General features: G+C 46.6%; 1 protein-coding gene across 2 annotated transcripts in view; it reads right to left on the bottom strand.

Moving 5' to 3' along the window:
* Positions 1 to 244: 244 nt before the first annotated feature.
* The window catches only part of LOC111870925 (ankyrin repeat and sterile alpha motif domain-containing protein 1B), an 84,448-nt gene continuing 59,451 nt past the window's right edge, over positions 245 to 25,241 (bottom strand). For both annotated transcript variants that reach the window (XM_023863564.2, XM_023863565.2), the window contains exons 11-17: positions 12,995 to 13,369; positions 9,833 to 9,981; positions 8,154 to 8,615; positions 3,788 to 4,048; positions 3,008 to 3,172; positions 2,057 to 2,194; positions 245 to 1,264 (exon numbers count right to left, since the gene is read on the bottom strand). In XM_023863564.2, coding sequence (XP_023719332.1) covers positions 860 to 1,264; positions 2,057 to 2,194; positions 3,008 to 3,172; positions 3,788 to 4,048; positions 8,154 to 8,615; positions 9,833 to 9,981; positions 12,995 to 13,369 — 1,955 coding nt within the window. In that variant the 3' untranslated portion in view covers positions 245 to 859. The remainder of the gene's footprint in view (positions 1,265 to 2,056; positions 2,195 to 3,007; positions 3,173 to 3,787; positions 4,049 to 8,153; positions 8,616 to 9,832; positions 9,982 to 12,994; positions 13,370 to 25,241) is intronic.

The following is a 25,241-nucleotide window of genomic DNA, read 5'->3' as shown; positions in this document are numbered from 1 at the left end:
GCGAACATGGAGGCAGCAGGTTCCTTCGAATTCCAGATGACAGTAATCTTCATTTAAAAATTCGGTCCGTACCTCACAGGAAACACATTACGTCTCCACTACAGAGCCCAACCGGTTAATGCTGTTTATTGTGAGAACCATAGGGAACATACAGATACACTGTGGGGGCAGAATATATAGCAATTCAGTCCGTACCTCACAGGAAACACATTACGTCTCCGCTACAAAGCCCAACCGGTTAATGCTGTTTAGGGAAACATTCGCTGTTTACTGTGAGAAACGTAAGGAACACAGATACACTGCGTGGGCAGAATGCAGGGGTTTTAACGTTATGGCAGTGGTAAATGTAGTAACGACTGGGCTTTAAAGGGTTAAATTACACATATAAAAATTAGCTACCCTTATCAAAACATTTGTGTAGGGATGTGTGAGATCATACCTAAATCCTGAATTATTCCGCCTCACACCCAGGTTTATCTGGGATAGGCTCATAACAATGGCACATTTATAGGGGGACCGAAGGGTAAGAAATGCAGAAACCGTGCATCGAGCGTGTCTTGTGCTGCCATGCTCAGGATTTGGTCATGGAATCCAAAATCTACATCTGAACAGGGTGGTACACAGACTTTCACAGCGACTCAACAAAACTTTAAATCTGTAATAACGAGAATAAAGTTGCTAAATGCCAAGAGATGTCACACGCTGTCAGAAACAGCTACTTTTGCAAACGTCGATATTTTCGATAGTTGGCACTCGTAGGGTTACAAATATTCATAAATGGTTAATTTCGTTAAATGCTCGTGAGGCATGGTTTATGTGTTCCTCAGAGCTGCATATCCGTCTGTCTTGACCCTGCCAGTTACAGCTCCTCTGTCAGAACTATGGGCGCCTGGGATACCTGGCCGCCCTTTGAAGTTTCTGCATTCACATCGGCTGATTCGTCTCCAGAAGCCGGGTCATCTAACTCTTCATGGTCCTCCTTCTTGCTAGAAGGTCCCTGTTGTGGAGCAGCTGCGTCCTTAGTCTCCTCTTGGCCGTTCACTTTGATCTCATTGACGGAGAGTGACCGGAAATGATTGCTTTGATTGGGAGAATTGGTCCAAGGTTGAGACGCGTTTGGAGCTGCTGACAGTGACCTGACGTGACATCCGCCACCGCTGTTACCGTTACCTCCACGGCTGCCCGTGAACTGGTCTCGTAATGCCATCTGGTAAGCTACTTCAAAAGCTTGGCCTAACGTGAGAATAACCTCAGTGGCCTGGTCCTGCAACACAAAAGCAACATCTAATAATGCGTGGGATATTCAATGTTTGCAAACTTATTTTGGAAGTTATAACCGACTCAGGGGGATATGTTGTAGTGCAGTTGGTTGAGGCAATACACTAAAAGCCTGAAGGTCACTGGATTTCTCAGTTGACCTATTCTTTCCAGCAGAGCTCAGCACTCAGCCTCTAACAGAAATGAGTACCAGGAACCTTCCTGCGGGGTTAACGGCGGCCGGCGTATAAGGCTGACAAACTCACCGCCATCTGTCAGACGATTGTGTAGAAAATGTGGGAGCCTCGACGTTTCACAGTCCTATGGGCCTCTCGGCGTTTCTACCTTAGTAACATAAAGACGGTTGAAGGAAATATGCTGAAGGTGGTGGAGCACGAATATATTATACAGGATCTAAACGTCCTTAAGGATGCGTCGTTACGAAATGGTGACTCATCAATAAAAAGTCAATAGATTCTGTTTTCAGCACACGTTGAACGGACAGGACTTTCCGCTTTTGTAAGGTTGCCTGCCCAAGATATGACGTATCCTCAGAGATGTTTCAGACAATGAAGAAGGAAAGAAAGATGGAGGAGAAACGTCTGAAGAACATAATGGAGGTCAGAGGAAAGGACTGAAGACGATGAGGATGCTTCTGTCTGGTGCCTTGGTACTGACAGGGATAAGAGGAGGGAAATTTCTTCACCACATCAGAGACTGTCAGCTTCTTAAGCAGGAGCGATCAGTTACTGTGGTGATACATGACATTTTGTTGAGCCGTTGCTGTGGGCGCACGTACCATGGTCTGCACGCAGAACACGTGACAGTAGTGACTCTTACTGCTGTGGTCCTTGGTGATGTACGCGAAGTGCGTCAGGTCGTCAGCGTCTTGGCACGCACAGTGGATGTTGCGTATGTCGTGCTCGCACACCAGCTCCTGAGAACAGAACCGTCAGAACCGGGTTAAACAGCCATCAGAGGCTGGCTGCATGACACCGAAAGCTTTTGCCCGAAATGCAATCTGGTTTTCCTCAGTATGCCAGCAAACGATCCATTTGTTGTCACGGCCCCACTGTTGCCACTATCCGATTGTTACAATGATTCTGTTGGTGTCTCGATCCAGTTTTTACATGACTTCATTACTGTCACAATCCCACTGTTGTCACTATTCAATTACTGTCACAATCCCATTGCAATCACCAGTCCACTACTGTCACAATCGCATTGCTATCACCGACCCACTACTGTCACAATCCCATTGCCATCGCCAGCCCACTACTGTCACAATCCCATTGCTATCACCAGCCCACTACTGTCACAATCCCATTGCCATCGCCAGCCAACTACTGCCACAATCCCTTTGCTATCACCAGCCCACTACTGTCACAATCCAATTGTTATCGCCAGCCAACTACTGTCACAATCCCATTGCCAGCCCACCGCTGCCACAATCCCATTGCTATCACCAGCCCACTACTGTCACAATCGCATTTTTTCTATGCTCCCAGCACCTCCCTTACAGACGAAGTAATGGGGAATTAAGGTGGCCTGGTCTCGAAGCCATACCTATTTTTAGGTGTCTAAAACCTCGTCAGGGAGTCCGCCTACCATTACGCCAAGTCTGGTCGGAAGGGCTGAAGGACGTGGAAATGTATACAGGACGGACGGACGGACAGACAGACAGACAGAGAAGAGATGCTCCGAAACGTAATCACAGGGGTCACGGGAAGACGCGCAGGACCCTACATACCTTGGTGATCGTGTTGAGGAACTTGACGCCCCGGTACGATATGGCCAGTACGATGTCCGGCGTCGACTTGGCGTCTCTGATGGACGACGACTTCTTCAGCTTCTGGATGGACTTCTTGGTTGACTCCGTCCCCCTCAGCTCTTTCACAACAGTGGAGCCCAGGTACTGTGATGGCCAAAATAACATAACACACTTCGCACGTGTACAGTTTAGGCAATAAACAGCAACAGCAGCAGTGTTTCCTGCACTTCATCAAGCACTGGGTATGCGCCCGGTGGTAGCACTGGAAGAGAGGTGGAAGGAAGTGGTCGTGGCATAATCAAGGTTTGGATGGAGGGGCTGAGACAAACCATGAAAACCCTCAGTCAGGATAGCAGGTGTCCCGGTCGAGGTTCGAACCGAGGACCTCCCGACTATAAGTTTAGATCGTTACTCCACAGAGCAGTCTGTTCGGTAAGACGTATGGGGGAATGTAGGCATAGCTCTAGGCATTCTTAACCACAGCAGCAGATGGAGGTGAAAGGGAAATGAGGGTTGAATGCTGTAAGACGAACATAACGTAAAAACATTATTTGCATGATATTATTAGTCGTAACAATTATTTTAATTTAATGATAAGGTAAATATGAAGAGTATGTGACGCCGTGCAGTCCGGTACAAGTTAGCCAACGTTTCGGAGGAACCTACTGCGTCCATCTTCAGGCCACGCAAGCGAGATACGCCCTGTAGAGCTAGGCTCTGAGTGCGTGGCGACTCACTGTTCCTGAATGCTGTACTTACGCTGGCAATGTAGTTGACGGAGCCCGACACGAGGACGCGAGGGCGGTGTCTCCACTGTGTTGTCAACGTGGCGGGAACCCCCACGAGTAGCTCGGAGGGCGCCCTGATTTCCAGGTCACTGTGGCCACCTGACCCGTTTGTTGACATCGGCGGTGGGGGAGCTGGACGAGACTTCTTGTGACTATGTCTCAAGGTCCCCGAGTTGGGAACCGCCGGAAGCTTCTCTCTGATTTCTTCCTTCAGCTGCTGAATGTTTGATTTCTGCGAAAACAGGAAACAGTGTTTCTCCTGAAGATTACTGTCTTCTGGCAAGTGACAACGTGCAGTCTGGTAGCAAGGTACACCGTTTCGGAGCAATTTGCTGCCTCCATCATCAGAATAGAAGAGTAAGCTGCAAGGGTAAACGAAGGTACAGATATAAGAAAGTGAGGAGATGAAATGGGGGATCCAGTCGGTTCGAGTAGACTTGTACGGAGGAGGTACTCGGTTCGAAACTTTGCCGGGGCGTCGGTTACTCTGACTGAGGTTTTCTGTGGTATTTCTTAGTTCTTCCAAACTAATTCCGAGACAATACCTCGATCAGGCCACGACCGCTTCCTTCCAAAGTATTTACAATTCATCCGTCACCCTACCATCTGCAAATACCGACAGCGTGATTAACTCCCCCGCCCCCAATGGGGACTGTGAGCGCGTTGATGCGGGACAGTGGGCCCTAACACGGAGGGGCCAGCATGTGAGGCCGAAGACATGCAAATAAAACGGCACAGAGAGATAGACTTACATTGTATTATACAAATCCATTACGTTAAAGTCAGCATTATGATTATGGTCGTCTGGGATGTAACTCCGTGTAGTCTGGTAGACACGCAAAAACGTTTCGAAGGAGCCTGTTCCTACCATCTTCAGTTTTACACGTTTAAGATGTGAAAATCTACTTTCTCATTCGGTAGCCAACTGCAGAGGTCTTCTGATATGGGACGCAATGTTATGTATTGCCTCTAATTACTGGCCAGGATTCGAAACCACGGTCATCTGCAAGGGGCCTACATGTGTACAGTGTAATTGTTATCATTACACCGCAGAGCCGTGGGGTGTGGGGTTATGGAGGATTGCGTATTTCACGGCTGGACAGACCCTCTGTGTGCTCGGTCTCACACAGACACACACGGGACTGACAGTCCTGGCGAACATGCCTGCTTCAGGAAAAGTCCTCAGCTGTACAGCTCCTACCGATTGACAGGCTCCTTATCAGCAGTGAATTAGAAACAAGTGGGAACAAGTGCTCGTTAACCCCTTCAGAGGTAGAGGAAAACCATTAACCCTTTGACGACTAAATACGTTCTAAGTAGTATACAAAAGTTCAGTTCGTACCTCACAGGAAACACATTACGTCTCCACTACAGAGCCAAACCGGTTAATGCTGTTTAGGGAAACAGTCGCTGTTTACTGTGAGAACCATACGGAACACATAAATGCACTGTGAGAGCAGAACGCAGAGTTTTAGTGTGTTAAAGCAGTTGGTATATATAGTAATCACTCGGTTCTAAAGGGTTAAATATTACAATCACAAGAGCTAGGACCTATCTAGCAACAAGTAACAACATCGCGAATGCCGATATCTTCTAAGCTGACGTTGTCCTATGCTTAATAAATCACACGCCATGAAGATGTGTGGGAAGTGGAGGCATAGTTCCATGTATTCTTAACGTCGTCATTAGATGAAGGTAAGTGGTTAGCGTCATGCTCTGACCGCTTTGATCCAAGGGAAACCTCGTTACAGTCAGATTAGGTGGGCCATACAGACAATCTGGACACTGAGGAAGTGAGTACACTCTGCCTTTACCGGGAATCGAACTCCGATTAGCTGGCGGTCCAGCCGGTAGCCTAGTCATTATACTAACTGAGCTACTTCGGCATTGGTAGTTTCATGCAGAAGTACTGAAACTTGAAGAAAAATTAAATTTTTACATGAATTACTAGAGAATGCTGGAGAGGGGGAGGGGGGGGCAATTTCAGATCAGGAACCAACTCCATTTACTAAAGCACATCTTCAGCCGAAGAGCCCCAGTCTCTGGTTGGACGAATCTACTCCAGAATTAATTGCCTTCTTCAGTACTTTCATTTAATTTACGTACAGTGCAGGTCTCACTGGAGCGCTTGCTAAAAGTACTCGAAGCAGATCACCCAATCACGAAACAGTATCACAGACGGAGAACCCTGGTTCGCTGAATTCATACTTTTCTATGAACGCACCGAGTCCAACGAGGAGAGCCTGTGGTACATCCAGGCGAATAAAGAAATGGCCAGCGCAGAGTCCTCTGGTCAAGTAGGACACATAAACATTTAGGCCTGACTGCGAGGCCAAACACTCAGTACACACACCCACTGCTAGATGGTGTAGGAGTGAGGGGCCTCAAGGTAAGGCCGCGTGTAGTGGCACAGTAATATTCCATTACATGACAAGACACCAAAGAACAGCGAGTGGTCACTGGGTTCCGTTGCCAAACCAGCCGCCACTGTAATGGAGACTTTCAGGATGTCCATACTCGCTTTTCGAAACGAAACTGTTCATATTTTGTGATTATTCTTCAACAAAAATTATGAGGGTTATCAAATGAAGCAGGATGGGACAAGCGAGTCATGTACGCATGAAGAACTTCGTTTGGAAAAGTGAAGACACCACTTTTTAGGGCTTGGTGTAGATGAGAGGATAATGAAATGGATCTTAACCATTAGATAATGGCAGTGGTAAGTATGTGTAACACTTGCTTTAACGTTAAAACACCACACTTTTCCCACGCGGTGTATATATATCTGTCGTAAGATTCTCACAATAATCATACATAAACACACTGTGTGGGCAAACAGCGGAGTTTCTGAACGTTAAAGCGGGCTGCACAACGTAAAGTCCCGAAATGTTCTGATCACACCCAGCACTGGTAGGCGGGAGAATAGCTCGGCCAGTAGCAACTAATTAACCTGTGTTTTGCCGAACAGTGAGGGCTGTAGGAGTAGACTGCTGAAGGGCTGACTAGTACATATGTTATCACATCCCAGGGATAATTATTCCATTCGTGGCAGTTGTAATTGATTGCGAGAGGGACAGCCATATGTACCAGCATTTCACTGGACGCATGGATGAAATTACATAGTTCTGACGGGGTGTGTGGGGTACATTCAAATGCTAGCACGTGTGTGCGGTGCCAGTCCCTGGTCCATTCTCACCCTATGAAGTTCACCTTAATACATATTTACAAGTTCAGTTCGTACCTCACAGGAAACACATTACGTCTCCGCTACAAAGTCCAAGAAGTGTTTGAAGAGTTCTACTTTCTGGGATACAACGGCGTGTAATCAACTTGGAGTCAATCGAAGTTTCAGAGGAGCATATTGCCTCCACCTTGAAGGGTGAAGTGTAAGCCACGAAACCAACAGACAACAAGCCGTTCTTCCGAAACGGCGGTTAAAGGATTAAACAGTGTTATGCCCCAGAAGATAGATCTCTTCATAACCACCGCTGTGAGAACCTCAAAACTTACACGAAAACTAACATTTATATTTCATAATCCTTACATTATTGTGCTGCTCAGACTTTTAGAGGAGAAGTAAGTATACGTACCACACGTTGTAACATGCAAAAACTCTGAATTCTGCCCACACAGTGTATTTACGAGTTACGTATGGGTCTCACAATAAACAGCGATTATTTCCCTACACACCATAAACCGAATGGTAGTTGTTATGAAAACAGTCCTGTGAACTTGGAAATGAATTTTTAAATATTATTTAGATGAACTCCAGTACTCAAAGGGTTAAACGAGGGAGGGTGGGTGTACTCCACACTGGAGTACACACGCATTTGAAACACATGACTGGACTTGAATTTCGTTTTATGTTGACACAAATTTGTTATTGAATATGCAAATTTTCCAACGTGGGGGACACCGCACAGTACCAACAAAATGTTTTGTGTGAAACTCATCTGCAAGGCGCATCGGTTCCTCTCGCCGCAACGTCGGCCCGCGAATCTGCCGCAATCAACGCTGAAAAGAGTTTCAGATTCACTACAAGCAATGGCGAATCGCCATGTATCCCCGCCAATGCTATTCACGAGATATCTCGATTACAAATAAATTGATCACTATGTGCCTCCCTGGAGACACATATCTCAGACAGGGGAAACGGGAAATCATGAGGCACGTGAAGATATGTGATGTAGAGAAGTGGATAATATTAAATGGGTCTTCACCAAACAGGCTGTGAGAATGTGGAGTGGATTCATTTCGCTGAGGACAGCGGCTAAGTACAGCGTAACCAGCGTTCAGGTTATATAAACGGCGAGTGAAGGAGGACATTAATAACTTACCAGGAGATTGAGGTCGGCGTTGATGTCCTCGAGGTTCGGTCCATGGCTTCCGTGAGACTGATGACCGCTGACTGACGTCAGGATCCGCTTCCTGTGTCCGACGCGGTGGATCTCCAGGACAGCCGTCAACTCGACCTCCCATATTCGGCGCACCCTGTCCATGTCAGTGTACAGGTGTTTGCGGAATGTCTCCTTGTAGACGCCCAGTCTGATGCTGTTCAGCCACTGGTCCACAGCAGTTTCCTCCGTCTCCACTGAATCTGTCGCTGTGACCGGTGCCTCCTCCTCGTCGGCGTCGCCACAACGTTCTGAAGACGCCGGATTGTTATTGTTGTTTAGCGCCATGTTCTGCTGCTCATGGACTTTGCACGGCAAACTGCGGGCAGACTCCATGATGGCTTCGCGGTCTCTCTCACTGTCTATACCCATCTCTTTCAGGTCCTCGTCTTCGAGTACTCCGTTCTGAAAGGAAGCAAACTTTATGAAGTGGGTCCCCTCTACCCCATACGTTGTGCAGGCAACCTCACGGAAGGAAAATTCGCGTTTAATTACTGTCACGTGGTAAGTGTAACCATAGACGGGGTTCGGGATGGTGATCGGATTTATTGCACGCTTATGCAACTAGTTATTACAAATAACTACGCCAGTCTCACTGAGTTACACACTCCAAAAATCACTGTCTTCACTAGCCGTTGCTTGGTAGCTGCCTCTAATGGCGGACGTTCCCCTTCGTCTGCGGTCCAGAACTCTCCCCAGCCCCAGCTACCAGCTTCTCGGTTCTCACAACTGCAACTCTCAAATGACTCAACAGTAACTCAAGAGTCAGAGTTACTTTAGTGTTCACAGAGCTGTTCCCTAGCAACAGCTGTTGTACTATCGCCCGTTTTACACAGCTGTTACTGTAACAATATATTTTGCATTTCCCACTAGCGCGTGAATACCACAGGCATGTTCAAAACAGAATCTTAATAATTTTGTACTGATGACGTAGCGATCAAAGTCACTAACTGACGATGACGTATCCTTGTTCCCACACTGGATGGAGTATACCTGTATTCAGACAACCTGTGCAAAACTTCACATGAATATGTACCGCAGGAAAATTAAAAATAAATTGCAGAACTAAAAACCTAATTAAGTGGTTTACTCAGTGGACCTGAGCTCTTCTTGACTAGATAACAAATGATCAACTACTCAACAAATTTCCAGCATCTAGTGTAACCAGAATATTCATTGCCGTGTCTCTAATCTGAGCCAGATGAATCCAGTTTACACACTCCCATCCCACTGCTCTAATATCTGCTTTTAATATTATCCTCCCATCTTCCTATTGGTCTCATTTCTTCAGGTCTTCCCACCGAAACTCTGTTTTCACCTGGCTCTTCTCCCATGCGTGCTACACGCCCTGACCATCCCATCCTACTTGATTTAATAATTCTGATAATAGGAATAACAACTCACAGATTAGAACAGAGGAAACAGTAAGTTTACTAGCAAATCCTCTTGCTCTTGAATGGGTCAGACAGGCACACGGACTGAGGGGCATGTGTTAGCAGGGCGCTGAAGAGAACATGTGGACATAAGGGACACGAAGTGACAGGAGGCTGGAGAAGAGTGCGCAATGATGAGTCAGGAAACCTGAACAGAACAGATATCCTCCAGTTGTTGAAGCTACTCACTATGAACTCCAAGTCATCGAAGCCGTTGTTATGGAACAGGGACTCGTAATCAGCTAGACCGAGCCCAGCCAGCCACTGGCCCACAGACGAGCATCCGGCGCCGCAGTCCGGGGCGGCCACGGGGCTGCCAGTCGCCGACCGATTCATGCCTGCCAAAACAAGGAACAGACGTTACATCAGCACAAGTTCCCAACCTGTGGGAAGCCTCGCGGGGGCTTGTGTGTGTACTTAACGACGCTGATGGTATCTACACTATATAGCTTCCAATGGTAGGATGAGGGATGAATGAATAATTCGAATGAATCTGGAAGGAAGCGGTCGTTGTCTAATTGAAGTTACTATTCCAGCACTTGCCTCAAGGGACTGAGGAAGATCCCGAACTGAACCTCTCTAGAATACAAGTCCAGTGCGTTACCGCTAAGCTATTCTGTTAGATGGCACGCTTCACGAACTCCCTCACTCACTGGGTGTGAGTGTCGGTATAATGTTTCAAATGAGGCCATGACCGCCTGCTTCCATATCCTTTCCAGTTCATTATTAACTAAGCATCTTCTTAACATGAGACGAGTGAGCAACAAGTAGGCACCTCAGGATTACTCACGGCGGTCAGTGCAGCAATCCTCGCTAGCTCTATCATTGTCTCCATACATTGGCCTGGCTACGGGGCCTGGGTGTCGGAGAAGTGACAGGAGGGTGAGAAGGAGCTTCACTCAATATAATTTGGGCGAACAAATAGAGGGTGAGATGGGTAGGGCACGTAGGTCGCACGAGAGGTGATCAAATCAGGGAGCATAACACATACGGGACATGAAGTTGCTTTGAGTAGGTGAAAATGCAAACATTTTGGTGTAAAAACTTCAGTTTACAGACATGGATGGGGCGATAATAGTAAAATGGATGTTATATAAGCACTTTGTGGTGGTGTTGAGTGGATTCACTTGATACGGGATAGAGATGAGTGGGGGAATGTTATGAAACCGGCAACGACACTTGCGGTTCAGAAACTGAAAGCCTATCAGACTACAAAGTATGCACTTGATGACGTTGCTCAGTTACCGGGCGACACATGAATCAACACATAGCACTTTTCTTGTTACCCTGCGATATCCAGGGCCATTGGAACACTGCACACATCTTCAAGCACTCCCTCACTTATGCTATTAATCGCCTGCAGGACCGACACGTTAACACCGACTTCGCAGGTAAGCAGACAGCACAAACACTTGTGTCCTTGTGCACACTCACAGACATGCATCTCAGCTGACGGGCCTACACGTACTTCAGCCTCACATTGCGATCGGGCGAGTCACCGTGTCCTGCAGGTGCTAGGTTCAAACCTCGGCTCCGATACTCGCTATCAGTCTTGGTATTCCTCAGTCTCTCCAGGCAAATAGTATTTCAATTAGGCCACGACCATTTACTTCCAAATCCCTTCCCATTCATCAACCATCCCACCATGCATTACTGACACACATTATTATACTGTGCAATCGGGCAGGGAGGTACATACTGACTTCATCTGCAGTTCTGCCCTGAAGATGGAGGCAGCATGTTCGTTCGAAACGTTGGTACCTACCTACCAGACTATATTATAATCGAGGGTAACAGGATGTCATGAATCCTCACCGTTGTAGTAACCTGAAATCTCAAACCCCTCCTGTCATTTTACCGGCTTATTGGTTGCTAGGAAACCGTGTGACTATATTTCCCACACTTAGGAAGCCTGCATGTTAATTACCGTGTTCACAAGAGCAAACCACTAGTCCCTATCCTGAGCCAGATAAATTCAATCCACGCTGATTTTATAAATCTTCAAGATTCCCATCTACGCCTAGGTCTCGTGAGTGATCTCTTCCTTTCAGGTTAACAACTAAAATTCTGTATTCATGTTTCCCCTTCCCACGCGTGCTACATGATCCGCCCAACTAATCTCCTGTATGCTCGTTCTAACATGTTTTGATGAGGAGTACAAATCAAGAGGTTCGTCATAATCTTTCTCTCTCTAACCTCCCGTCACTTCACCTCTCTTCTCCTCAGGGCCTGTTCATCCCTTAACGTTTGGCACCCACACACAGCAGACAGGGAAACAAAATGTTCGGGAATGACGGGTGGCACGCATCGGCTCTCAACTGCATCGCAACGATTTATTATTTCATTTCCACAAATATTTTCACTTCCCCACATTTAAAAGGCTCCATCAGCTGTCTTCACGACGCGGTCCTTCATTCTGTGGTTCGCCACACAGCGCTGTCAGCAGCTGGGCTACACAGGATGGGACTGGCGATCAATCGTGATTGGAAAGATGAAGGAAGCGATCGTCGCACGATATCATCCCAGCAGATAGCCGAAGCGTCTGAGATAAACCACGAAAACCGCTCAGATAGGATAGCCGGAGTGCCGGCTGAGTTTCGAACTGAGCACCTCTCAGATACAAGTGTACAGCGTCACCGCTACGCCGACCTGATCCACTCAAGCCTTCTGGTGACTATATACGAAGACATATCTCGGTACACGTGATAATATTAAAACAGAAGTATGGCAAACAGAACGGTAAATGAAACCTTACTGACAACTAAACGTGAAGGTGGCTCCATTACATTCACATCTAGGGGGGGACTTCTGCCCCCACAAAAACTATCATTACAATTCGAAAAGCAATTCTGCTCCACTTCACGTCATTAGTGTGATAGGAAACACACAGGATGCCGGCTGGAGGACCAGCATGCAGCATGGGAACTCGAACGCTTTTAATTAAAAGATCCTGTAGCGACTGTTTCCCTAAACAGCATTAACCGGTTGGGCTCTGTAGCGTAGACGTAATGTGTTTCCTGTGAGGTACGGATTGATTGCTATATATTCTGCCCACACAGTGTGTCTGTGTGTTCTCTATGGTTCTCACAGTAAACAGCGACTGTTTCCCTAAACAGCATTAACCGGTTGGGCTCTGTAGCGGAGACGTAATGTGTTTCCTGTGAGGTACGGACTGAATATTCTTCAGCATTTACAGATCAGGCCCTCTGGCCAGTTCCGATTCAGAATTAGCTTCTGAAATACGGACCGCATGAAGAATCAGCAGGAACTTCTCGAAAGGGGGAGCGGTCCATCCCAAAATGAGATAGGAATTTAATTTTTAAATACTATTTCTGATACGTATGCACTCACCTAGACGGGTCTGGAACTCCTTCTCCAACTCACTGACAAACACAGACTCCCGAACGAGTCCAGTGCCGAAAGACGCCATGATCTCGGATATTTTGGCCCACTCTTCCTGTTCATCGAAAGGACTCAGGATAGAGAGAGACTGGCCCTTGTCAATGCCGGGTCCCGAACCGGGGCCACTTCCTCCGCTCCGGGAACCAGAGCCGGAGGGCCTCTTGGGGACAAACTCTTCGCCGTCATCCACCTTCCCAGCCGACCCGTTCGGCCCTGACGATGTGTCATAGGCATTCTTCAGACGTCGCAAGGTTTTGGGCCGTTCTGCAGGGGACGACCGGGATCCGGTCTCAAGACCCTGAGTTGTTGACCCCTTGAACAGACCTGCAAGAAAACACACACGAAGCCATTACTCATACTGTTTACAGCTTATATACCCAAGTCTAGTCAACCAGACTCAGGAACTTTTCAGAGCGATGCAGGGAAGCACACGGCATACCGTAACTCAAAGACGCATGTCCAAGGGCGAGATGGGTAGGGCATGTAATACATATGTGCGTGATGAAAATTAATTGATGGGAGGGGGGACCCTGACGAGATTCCCAGTCATTACTGCTCACAAGAGCACGCCCCTGGACGCATTCCTGAGTCACACGAATTCAACCAGCGTTCTCTTATCCGATAAAATAAAATCAATTCTAATATTATCCTTCCATCTACATTCAGACCTCATAAGTGATCTCTTCAACTCAGATTATCATGGCAAAAATCGTGGAACTTCATTTCTTATCTCAAATAGACCTATGCGTGTTACACGTGCCGCCCATCTCATTCTCATTGATTAAATAATCCTAACAATATTTGGCGAAGAGTACAAATTATGAAGCTCCTCAATATGTAATTTTCTCCAGCCTCCTGTCACTTCCAAATATTCCCCTCAGTATCCTGTTCACGAACTATGTTCTCCCCTCACCCCTTAGGCCCTGAAAGCGCGAACTTAAAACCACAAACGTTTTTGTGGGTTATTGTGCAACACTGTCAGCGTCTTGTCTCCACACATTCGGGCGGTACGATAAGCGATTAAGAATGAATTGGAAAGTATTTGGAAGGAGGCGGTCGTAGCATGATGGGCGTTTGTCTGAAGTGCCTGAGGAAACCAGTCAGAGCAGCCGTGTCCGGCTGGATCACAATGCTTCCGTATATTTTCATTTGCAGGCTCATACAAACATTTCTGTCAATAAGGTGAAGGGGGCAGCGCGGTGAGGGGGAGCAACATTTAATTTACAGAAACTCGCAGAGCCGAGGGTAAATACAGCCAGGCTCCATGTTTCCATTAGTAATTGTCTACTCGCGTCTGCAACGGAAGAGCAACATAAAAATGTACACAGGTGAGGGCTGCACGCAACACCAGGCCAAGTGGCCTCGACCTCACACGCGGGCACATGTCCACATCACGGCATTCAGGGATGTGACGCCGTGTAGTCTGCTCGCCTTTACAAACAGCTTTCTTTCCTCTCTGCCTCCCCCGCCTTCCTTCCCCCCCTTCTCTTTTCTTTTCCTTCAACATATTTTTTCCTTATTTATTTACTTAAAATGAACATGCTATTTGTATTTTAACTAACTTAACAGCGCTCAATCTTTCTTCAGAAACTAACAGTTGCTCAGGTACTCAAGAAATTGCCAGCATTTTATGCAACCCGAAAGTTCATTACCGTGTTCACAAGAGCCCGCCGCTGGTCCCTACCCTGAGCCACATGAATAATCCACACCCTCGCATCCTATTGCTTCAAGATCCACTTTAATATTATCCTCCCATCTACGCCTAGATCTTGTTAGTAGTCTCTTGCTTACATGTTTTCCTACCAGAAAATTGCGTATGTCTCCCGTGTGTGCTGTATGAGCTGCCAATCTAGCTATCCTTGAGCTGATCACTCGAATAGGGTTTGGCGATGAGACGGAGTCAACAGAGAGCACATGTTGCGATAACATTGCCTCACGATCTGCTAGCGGGACGCTGTTTCGGTTCCAGTCTGGACCGTGCCGCAACAGAGGGCAGAGCAGAGCACGAACATGAACTCTGGGGGCTCTCGCCACGACAACCTGCAAAGCTTACCCCACAAACTGACTAGGAAACATCTAGTGAAAACATTGCGGAGGAAAAGCCATTGTTGAGAGCTATTACCAAGCATCGACTAGTGAAAGCAGACTGAGAAGACATCGTGGAGTGATTTTAATGTGTAAATCAGCGATAGTGCTATACGTATTTGTAGTTGTGACCTGTAAGTGGTCAATAAATCTATTCTCCAATCTGCACCATGTCTATAGTCGCCAATAAATCGCGAGACTTCAGTATTTCGATCTTCGATTCCTTTACTGACAGTAACCACGGAACCTGCACTGGAGGCTAACGTGACTGCATGTTTAATGTGCACAAATTAACCAACTGAAGTGCTAATTACTGAGTACATATGTACGCTGCCAAGGAGCTCACTCTGCTACTCGCTCGCAACACGTCTGAGAAGTGTTGACAGTGCTCGGGGTACGATCCACCATTAAATGACCATCTGTCATATGAAGAAGTTATCAGCACCGAATTCAGAACTGTGTTTGCGAAACCTCACAAAAATAACCGCTTGAAACATTTAGAACGGGATGATAACATTAATGTACATAGGTTTTCTAGGACTCTTGACGTCCGTACTTCGCTTAGGACCTATTAGGTGCCTCCCCACGAACGAGGACAGAAGCGGATCCAGTGGTGTAACAAATGTAAATATTTCTTTTCATTGCTAGTGGGGTGGGACTAAGTGCCTTGTACTGCGGCCACTTCTGGCCTACTGTACCAGCCCCAGATGATATGTGGAGCAATTGGTGGAATGAAGATTGGCAGGGGAAACAGAAGTACTCGGAGAAAACCTGCCCCAGCGCCACTTTTTCCACAAATCCCACTTGACCAAACCTGGGATCGAACCCGGGCCGCCGCGGTGGGAAGCCAGAGACTAACTGCTTGAGCTATGGCGCGGCCTTACAAATGTAAATATGTGCTTGTAGTTCAGCGCCGAGCCATGAAGATGGATGGGGAGCGGAGGTATAGCTCCACGAATTCTAAACCTCGGCACTATATTGACGTGAACGATTAGACTCACGCTCCGGTAGCCACTGTAGGGCTCCAGACGCGGTGCCGATGGCTGACGCTGCTTTTGGAGTATGCAGCGCCGAATTATGGGATCAGTGAACGATGAATTGAAAGAATCTGAAAGGAAGCGGGAATGCACGTGAGTGGAGGGGCTAAATACCACTCACTCTCCCGTGACGTAAGGTAAAGGTGTCCCTGTGCTTAACTAATTAAGCACTGCTCCATGAAGGTGAATGGGGAAGTGGCTGTATAGATCCACATTTTCTTGTCCCGGCGCTAGCTGGAGGTGAGTAATCAGCTTCACGCCCCTGCTGTTTTACCCCCGGTACCCATTGGATAGGAGGCTGAGTCAGACCCAGCAGGTAAACCTATCTTACCGTGAGTGTCAGTGAGCGCTTCCTGCTGCTCTGCCCCTGACAGCAACTCTGGAGAACTTCCTCGTTTTTGTGAACCGATATGACCGTTTTGCTTTCTGGGAAAACAGCAAGCAGGGGTGCAATGCTGGGTTACTTAGACCACTCGTGCACCGAAGCGCATGTGGTACAGTTGTATGTGATTTGTATAGTTTGCTCACCGTACGGTACAGGACACTCGTGCGCTTGTTTTAATTTATTAATTTTCTCTAACTCTTAGTGTTATAACCGGCCGGACGAGGTTAATTCATACTGTCATTTTAATTAAAATGCATCCACACTGCGTTGCTACCAGAGACCCGCGCCATGTTCACCATACGCCGTTCTGCAGGCAGTGTTATTATCAGATTCGCTTTCTTGTCGCCACGTGACTTCATCTCACGCTTAAACACTTGAAGCCTGCAGGGAGAGAGAGAGAGAAGGGGAGTGAGACATTACAATTTACGCGGGGGACAGACAGAAAATTGCCTCCTACAGGGTTCGAGGTTCTCACACCGGTGGTTACGAAGACTTCTTCTATTTCCTGGGATATGACGCCGAGCAGTTTTTTGAAAGTCAACAGACGTTTCGGAGGAGCATGTCGCCTCCATCTTCAGGGTTTCTGCTACCTAACTGCTTCATGCTGGTTTCTTGCTTGGCTTATTCTTCGACAATGAAGATGGAGGCGACATGTTCCTCCGAAACGTCGGTTACCTTTCCACTGACTATACGGCGTTATATCCCACAAGATAGAACTCTTCAGAAAACTACCTGCTCTAAAGGTTCCCTGACAGTGCCCTCTCATCATTCTGGTAAAGTTGTACAGAACAGAGGGTGAATCGTTGGGATGTGAAGACGGTAAAATGATTGAAAGCGGTATGCCTTGTCGCTATGCAGCAAGTGGAATCAGATGAGTATAGGCTTTACTCAGATGGAATTCTAACGCCGCCGTTGGGAGCACTGAATTGCGGTGAAATTTTAATTTCATATTTCAAAGGTTATATTAGGCGGAACTTTCATGTTACAAGTGGGAGGGCTGCGTGTGAAGCAAGCAGTGTAACGTAGAGTTTGGGTACCAACTCAGCATTTGCTCTCGGACTGAGGAAAACCACGGATGAAACCTTAGAAAAGTAACGCAGAAATTCAGATATATACAGGTAACATCTGAAACTTCAATTTCTTTCTCACAGGAAACGCACTTCCTGTCCATTACAAAGACCCATCGGTGAATGTTGCTTCGAGATGTCTCTTGTTTATTGTGAGAACCATACGGAACACACAGATACACTGCGTGGGCAGAATATATAGCAATGCAGTCTGTACCTCACAGGAAACACATTACGTCTCCGCTACAGAGCCCAGCCGATTAATGCTGTCTAGGGAAACAGTCGCTGTTTATTGTGAGAACCGTACGGAACACACAGATACACTGCGTGGGCAGAATATATATCAATTCAGTCCGTACCTCACAGGAAACACATTACGTCTCCGCTACGGAGCCCAACCGGTTAATGCTGTTTATTGTGAGAACCACAGATACACTGTGTGGGCGAAGTTAGTACCTGCGGTACACGTAATTATCAAAATAATGAAAGAGTGACTGCATCTTCCGACTGGCAACAAACCAGGAGAGGCTGCTCCTGTTGAACTGTACTGAGAACTGCAGGCAACTGCTGTTCTCTGTCGTGTTACTTAGACGACTCTACTTCCCAGCAACACACAGAACTGCCAACAATATAGTTGTTAGCGTCTCCATTACGGCGACCTGCCCTCTGGTTACAGGAAGGCGCGTCGTGTATGAAAAACAGAGTCATGATGTGAACAGTCAAAAGACGGGTTCACAGCTGTCACGCTATGCATAACTAAATTGGTACATGGCAGAAAAAAATAACCGTTCCCACCACATCACATTAAAAAGAACAACACACAGTGCAGAAGTATATGCGATATTAAAAGCACGAAGCGGACAGGGAACACGGACGGGAGACAAAAAATAAGTTACGTAACACTACGCACACGAAAAACATGGAATGGAAATGGACATTACGAACAGCGGCGGGGCAGTGGTTGGTGTGCCCGCACACCTCGCAAATATAAAGCGAACATCAAAAAACTCGACATAACGACGTTTCTGAAGAGCATATGCACTAAGGTCCAATGGACGGCTCATACGAACACGGTAATGAACCTTGAGGTTTAAGTAGATAAAAACGTAAACTCGTCCCTTAATTAAGCACCGCGCCATGAAGACAGAAGGGGATATTGAGGTAAAGCTCCGCGTATTCTTAACCTCGATACTAGATGGAGGACCTTCACTCAGTAGTCACATAGCTCCCTTTCTATTGGGTACTTGGTAATGCCTATCTGGACCCTTCTTCTGCAGGGTAATAGCTATATGATTAATTTTAATATTATCCTTCCGGTTACGTTCAATTATTCAAACGATGTGGACATGTGATTTTTACAATTAATTCCACACGTGCCAACTATAAGGTACTTTAAATTTATATTACAGTGCAGTATCCTCTGTCACATGATGCCGTGTAGTTTGGTAGAAGTTCAGAGATGTTTCAGAGAAACTGCCTCCTTCTTCAGAGTTCAATAACAAGTGACGCAAGCAACCAGCAAGAAGTGATGCAGTATCTTTCTCTGAACCGTCGGTGAACTTCTACCGGACTACACGGCGTCATATCTCAGCAGACAACCGCTGCGAGAACCTGAAATCCAACGCAGTTCCACTTACTTACTTACTTACTTACAGCGGAACAAGTCCCACAGACGAACTGTACACTTTTCAGCACTTGTTCACGGCAAAAATTGAGCGAGATGGTGATAAATTATGTTTTGTGCTCCGTTCACATTTATCATTTTAATATTATGCATTTTTATGGACTCAGAGCCTCAGTAAAGCGGAAATGTTTAACCTCCGTCGGAAGATGGAGGCATGAAACGGGGCAGCCCTTATCACAACCCGCGATGTTTAAAAACGTAATTATTTCATTTATATTAATGCGCAATCATGTGGCTTGCAATAATTAGCTGTGCGCTTTGCTCTGCATGGAAGGAAGGAAACCGCTGACAAATTGCAAACCAGAATTGCCGTATTTTATTTAGATTAATTTGAAGTTCAGTAATATTATGTCACAGACCATTAGTAGAGTAATACTCGTACATAACTGAGAATAACACACATTTATGTTTCAACGCTCAGCGGTAGTTAGTTAGTTATTGGAGAGGGTGGGTTGCCCCATGCACTTAGACCAGTAGTGCTTCCCTCTATGATACTCTACCGGTCTCTATACCCTACCGATATTGGTGCGTACCATCAGTCCCGACCGAGCCAGCGAGTTCGGCCTCTACTAGCTTGGCGGTATCTATAATGCTTCCCCCATCTATCAGAGGCGTTAGAGACTACTTGTTGGGCGGGAAACGTCCTTGAATTTGGCTTAGTGACCTCCTTTGGAGACATGAGGTTCTTTTACGTGCCGTAAAGCTACGACACGGGACCCACGGCTTAAAGTCCCTCCCGGAGGACTTGTTCCCTGAATTTTTCCGCCCTTAAAAATTCCACGACCTCCGCCGGGTCTGAACCCGTCATGAGGTGGGAACGTTACCTCTAGACTACGGAGGCCGCTAACGCTCAGCGGTAACTATATGTACCATATTGGTACAATAGGCAAGAAGTGGCCGCAGTACAACGGACTTAGTACCATCCCACTAGCAATATGTACTATATGCATTAACATTATAAAACGTTACATTTGCTCCCCACAGAGCGTATTTGTCTTGCATGCGATTCTCACAACAAACGGCGATTATTTACCTAAACAGCAATAACCGATTGGTCGTTGTCATGGAGACGGAGTGTGTTTCCTGTGAGGTACGAACTGAATTCATAAATACACTGTAGTTAGTCTTACGAAAGTTAACGCCACTCACATTATCCCAACTGCCGATTAGGGGAGAAATAATCGCTTATACTTTTCTGCTTCGCATTCGGGAGGTCTCGTGTTCAAACCTCTCTTAAAAGACTCTCTATCCTGAAGGAGGGTTTCCGCGTTTGACTTCCTTAGCGGTACGTATGAACTGGGAAGCCGATGTGGTTCAGTCGGTATACAGAGCTACAGGCTCGACCACCGGAGAATCTAGATTGAGTATCCGGCGGGGGAAGAGGTTATTCTCCTATGCGTCGGTTGCAGAACGACTCTGGGGCCCATTAAGGCTCCAAGGGGCACTTTCCTCTGAAACAAAGCGATCGGAAAGCGAATTTACCACTCTCCTCCATCTAGTGCCGAGGTTAAGAATGCCTGGAGCAATACCTATACTCCACCATACATCTTCATAAGTTCATGCTTAATTAAGCACACGTAAAATTTACCGTTCCCCTTTCTACATTTGCTTGTTCAAGTCACCAGTGGGGTCAGCCACAGTGATATAAGTACAGCAATGTGTTTCGGTGACTGTGAAGCACACCATCTTCCAGAATATGACGACATGTAGTGCCGTACAAGAACACCGACGCTTCGAGCAATGTACAGTCTCCATCTCCAGGATCGATGAGTAAAACATGGAAACACCAAGCAAGCAGAACGTTTCTCCGAAACGTCAGTGAACTTCTACTGAGCTACATGGCGCCACATCTCAGAAGACTGTTAACAGATGGAATACTTCAGACCCGTGACAATTTGGAAGTGCGGTTCTCAAATCTCTGTATAGCATTACCCCGGCCAGCCCAACAAGCTTGCCGCAAGGGTAAAGCGTTGTCTCAAGTTTTACAGAAAAATATTAATATTTATTTTCACGGTCCTGTGGATCCTGTTCGTACTAACATTTGTTATTTGCTTTCATGTTTCGCTTTGTCTACGTGATTAAAATTACAAATTTTAATCCACCTTCCCTTGCTTCCTCCCCTCCACACAAACAGCGCACCCACAGTCCTCCTCGTTACGACGGTCTCAGCGTTTCTCCGCTACCCCTCCTTGTCTGCAGTTCAAAGCGAAGTAAAAATGTAGCCACATGTTACACGCTGTGAGTGTTGCATTTGGCGGGCCCATCTCCGGGGGTGCATCATCAAGACACAGTGACGTGAATTTTTACGTCACCATTACGAACTTAACCAGACTCTGTTTTCAGAAAACCGTCATATGGGGCAACAGATAGGATTTTCCTTCCGTGAGGTTGCCTGCTCTGGATATGACGCAGCTTAACAGGTGCTGTAGACAGACAATAAAGTGGTCCAAGTGTGAGAACGTTTCGAACGAACGACCTGTCTCCATTCTCAGGGTTGAAGAACGGGGAATGAAGCAAGTAGAAGACAAAAGACCGACAGACGACCAGTAGCGGAGCACGGGATGTGTAGGGGCAGTCCAGTGTCAGGATGCCCATAGACCGTCCGCCATTCCACTGCTCGTTTGACTGATTGCTTGCCCAGCAGAGAGATAATGCCAACATGGCGGGCACGTCTCTTATCGCTATTGAACAGTGCACTGACGTCAGCACTTGACACCTTACCGGATCCAGCGACAGAAATCTACTGTAACCGACGGGCGAACTACAAGTACAGGGGCTTGATTCAACGATTTTAAGAAGCCATTACACGAACACACGCAACAGTCGTCCTTACATTGGAAGATCGGGTTGAAAGTTGCAACATTTTTTAAAACTTATCTCGAGGAGATTTATTAAATCATTTAACCCTATACAGCACAGTGGTAACTATAAATGCCACCTTCTTTAACACTACAGAATTCTTCACTATGCCCACACAATGTATTTGTGTTCCGTATGGTTCTCACAATAAACAGCGACTGCTTCACTAAACAGCATTAACCGGTTGGGCTTTGTTGCGTAGACGTAATGTGTTTCCTGTGAGGTACGGACTGAATTGCTATATATTCTGCCCATACAGTGTATCTGTGTGTTCCGTATTGTTCTCACAATAAACAGTGACTGTTTCCCTAAACAGCATTAACCGGTTGGGCTTTGTTGCGTAGACGTAATGTGTTTCCTGTGAGGTACGGACCGAATTCAGTATGTTTCACGCTTGCAGGGGTTCACAACAGATTTAAGCGCAATGTGACCCCGACACAGCTGCAACCACCTGCGTTGATGTCTCCCGTCCTCCTGCGACCGACCTACCGCTCGTTATGGCAGAAATGGTTCATACTGCACGAGAAATTATACTCTGTACGAGACTGTACACTGGAAATAAGTCATTAGCACTTATTTTATAAGCAAGAGCAATACAAACAGTGTCACACTCAGTGACTCACGTGTTATCAGTTCACAGTACTGAAGGCCGACGCTCAGGGTTTACCTACACAAACTAGTTCCTGGAGAAATGACAATGTATTCGCTCTTTTATGTGGGGCACATGACACTGAATGGAAACCAAGTGGTCATAGTGTGACAAAGGTTCTATACACGGAGGAACTCAGAAATCCTCAAAAACCTGTCAGGATATATTGTATCCAGCCGAGATTCGAATAGAGTACCTTCTACAGCGTTACCGCTGCCTCCACCCGCTCGGTAACACTGTGCTCTAACTGCTTACAAACTTGTTCGGTATCTTGATATTTTCCTCTGTGGGGTTTGAGCTCTCCGACGATATGTCTGGGATGTGACACCATGCAGTTTGGTAAACTGGCAAAAGGGTGTCAATGCAGTGCCTTCAGGAATCTGAACCCTAAACGAGGCCCACGACCATGTTTGAACCGTGACACTATCCACACTATACGTGTCGAATGCAACGATGGAATGAATGATGCAATGGAATTGCGAAATAAGCGGTCGTGATCCAAATAAGGTACCATCCTGGCACCTCTGGAGGTCCTGAGGAAATCAACGGAAAGAAAAAATTCGCCCAGGATGGGGGATGTCGTGCACAGAGTTACCGCTACGCCGACTTGCTCGCTTGTACGCGAAATTATCTGCATGAGTGGAACAGGAGTCACGATTATCTGCGGACCAATAGGAACCAGCGGCCTTGAGAAAGGCTGTTTTGTGACGATAACAAAACAAAGATAAACGACATAAATTTAACAGCTACAGGGTTCCCATCTGCTGACTTCTATGGGGACATTCCAAAACTTCTCCGGAGTCGACCATGTTTCGCACCCATTACTCTACTCCGCCGTAAAGGAGAACGGTGCTACCGCCTACGTCTTGGCCTATTGTTCGAGTTCCTTCGAAACGACCACGAACTCCCACCAATCTACACGACGTCACATCCCAGAATAGTTACAGCTGTGTGAACACAATCCTTCACAATCGCTGCAGCAGCCACAAACACGATGGCGGATGTGACGTCACTGTTATGAGGTCAATGTACTATGGAAACAAAATAAAGGCACTTTCTACTGGAATGTGGGAAACTGAAACACTCATAAACAACTCAGGAGATGTGAGATCAGAGGTTGTCAAAGCGCTTGCCATCTGCTTTCACGCTGGTACCTTGCTCGGATTATTCGACCCTGAAGATGGAGGCGATATGTTCCTCGGAAACGTCGGTTGACTTTCAACGGACTACACAGCGTTACATTTCAGAAGATGGTACTCTTCAAGTCAGGAGATATTAAGCATGGCGGAACAATTCTGGTGCGTTCTTTCATGTACGGTTATCTCACGAAACAGAAGATGTACGGAAAACGCGTGTTACATTTCTCGCTCCGATACGCGTGTTGCGAGTTATGCGTGTGGGTCTTCATGTGAAGTGCCCGCTGTCGCTGTTCGATTTTAACCAGAACTGAAGTTTGTCGACAAACATCAGCGAATCTTCATAAAAATTCATTCAGCGGTTGGGCTGTTACACGCGGACAGACATAGAACGGCAAGTCTAGGCTAACAGGAGAATTTTTGTAATATTTTGTTTCGCACCCGTCAAAAACTCGACACGTCAGCACTGCGGTATGTGCGGGACTACACGTCAGGCGTCACAGCTGAGGTAACGGTCCGTGTATGAGGTTCTCATGGCAGTACCATTTCTGCGCGCTGTTTAACTACACTACATAGCATCGCATGGTAGGCTGACAGGATGAATCGTGAATTTCAAAGAATTTGGATGGAAGCGATTATGTCCTTATCGAGGTCCTTACCCCGGAATTTTCCCTCAGGGACATGACAAATGCAACGACGAACTTCAAGTCAGGATATCCGGTGCCTCGGCCCAAATTCGAGTCTAGACCGCTACCGCTATGCCAATCGTCTTGGTCGCTATCGTTACCAGGGTATTATGCGATGTCTTGGTTTCATAACTACCAATATTTCGAAGGAATCTCAAGGATCCATCTTCAGGGTAAAAAATATAGAGCTCGTAGGTACTCTAATTTGTTTATGATGTAAAAGAGCTGTCAGTCTCTCAAACGTCCAATGTTAGGGTGATAAATGAATTGGAAAGGATTTAGAAGGAAGCGGTCGTGGCCTAATTAGAGACGTTTGTCTGGAGGGGCTGATAAAATTCACTAAAATCCTAAGCCTGAGTAGTCAGCGTCCAGGGCGAGATTCACCTACCAAATATAAATCAGAAAATTTACTACCTCAGCCAACTTATTCGGTTCTTCGACAAAATTGGTATCTATGTGCCAAACAATACGGCGTCACATTCCTCAACCTGATCTGACGGAGGTGCCACAGGTAGCTACAGAAAGAATGGACACGTCGGCAGGAAATGTGATAAGGGATTTCCTGTAACTGCTGCGCAAGCGCGATTGATGTTGCTGCAGACCATTTC

Source organism: Cryptotermes secundus, unplaced genomic scaffold (genome assembly GCF_002891405.2).
Source record: "Cryptotermes secundus unplaced genomic scaffold, Csec_1.0 scaffold928, whole genome shotgun sequence".
In the NCBI taxonomy this organism is placed as follows: domain Eukaryota; kingdom Metazoa; phylum Arthropoda; class Insecta; order Blattodea; family Kalotermitidae; genus Cryptotermes; species Cryptotermes secundus.
This window is presented reverse-complemented; position numbering and strand designations above follow the sequence as displayed.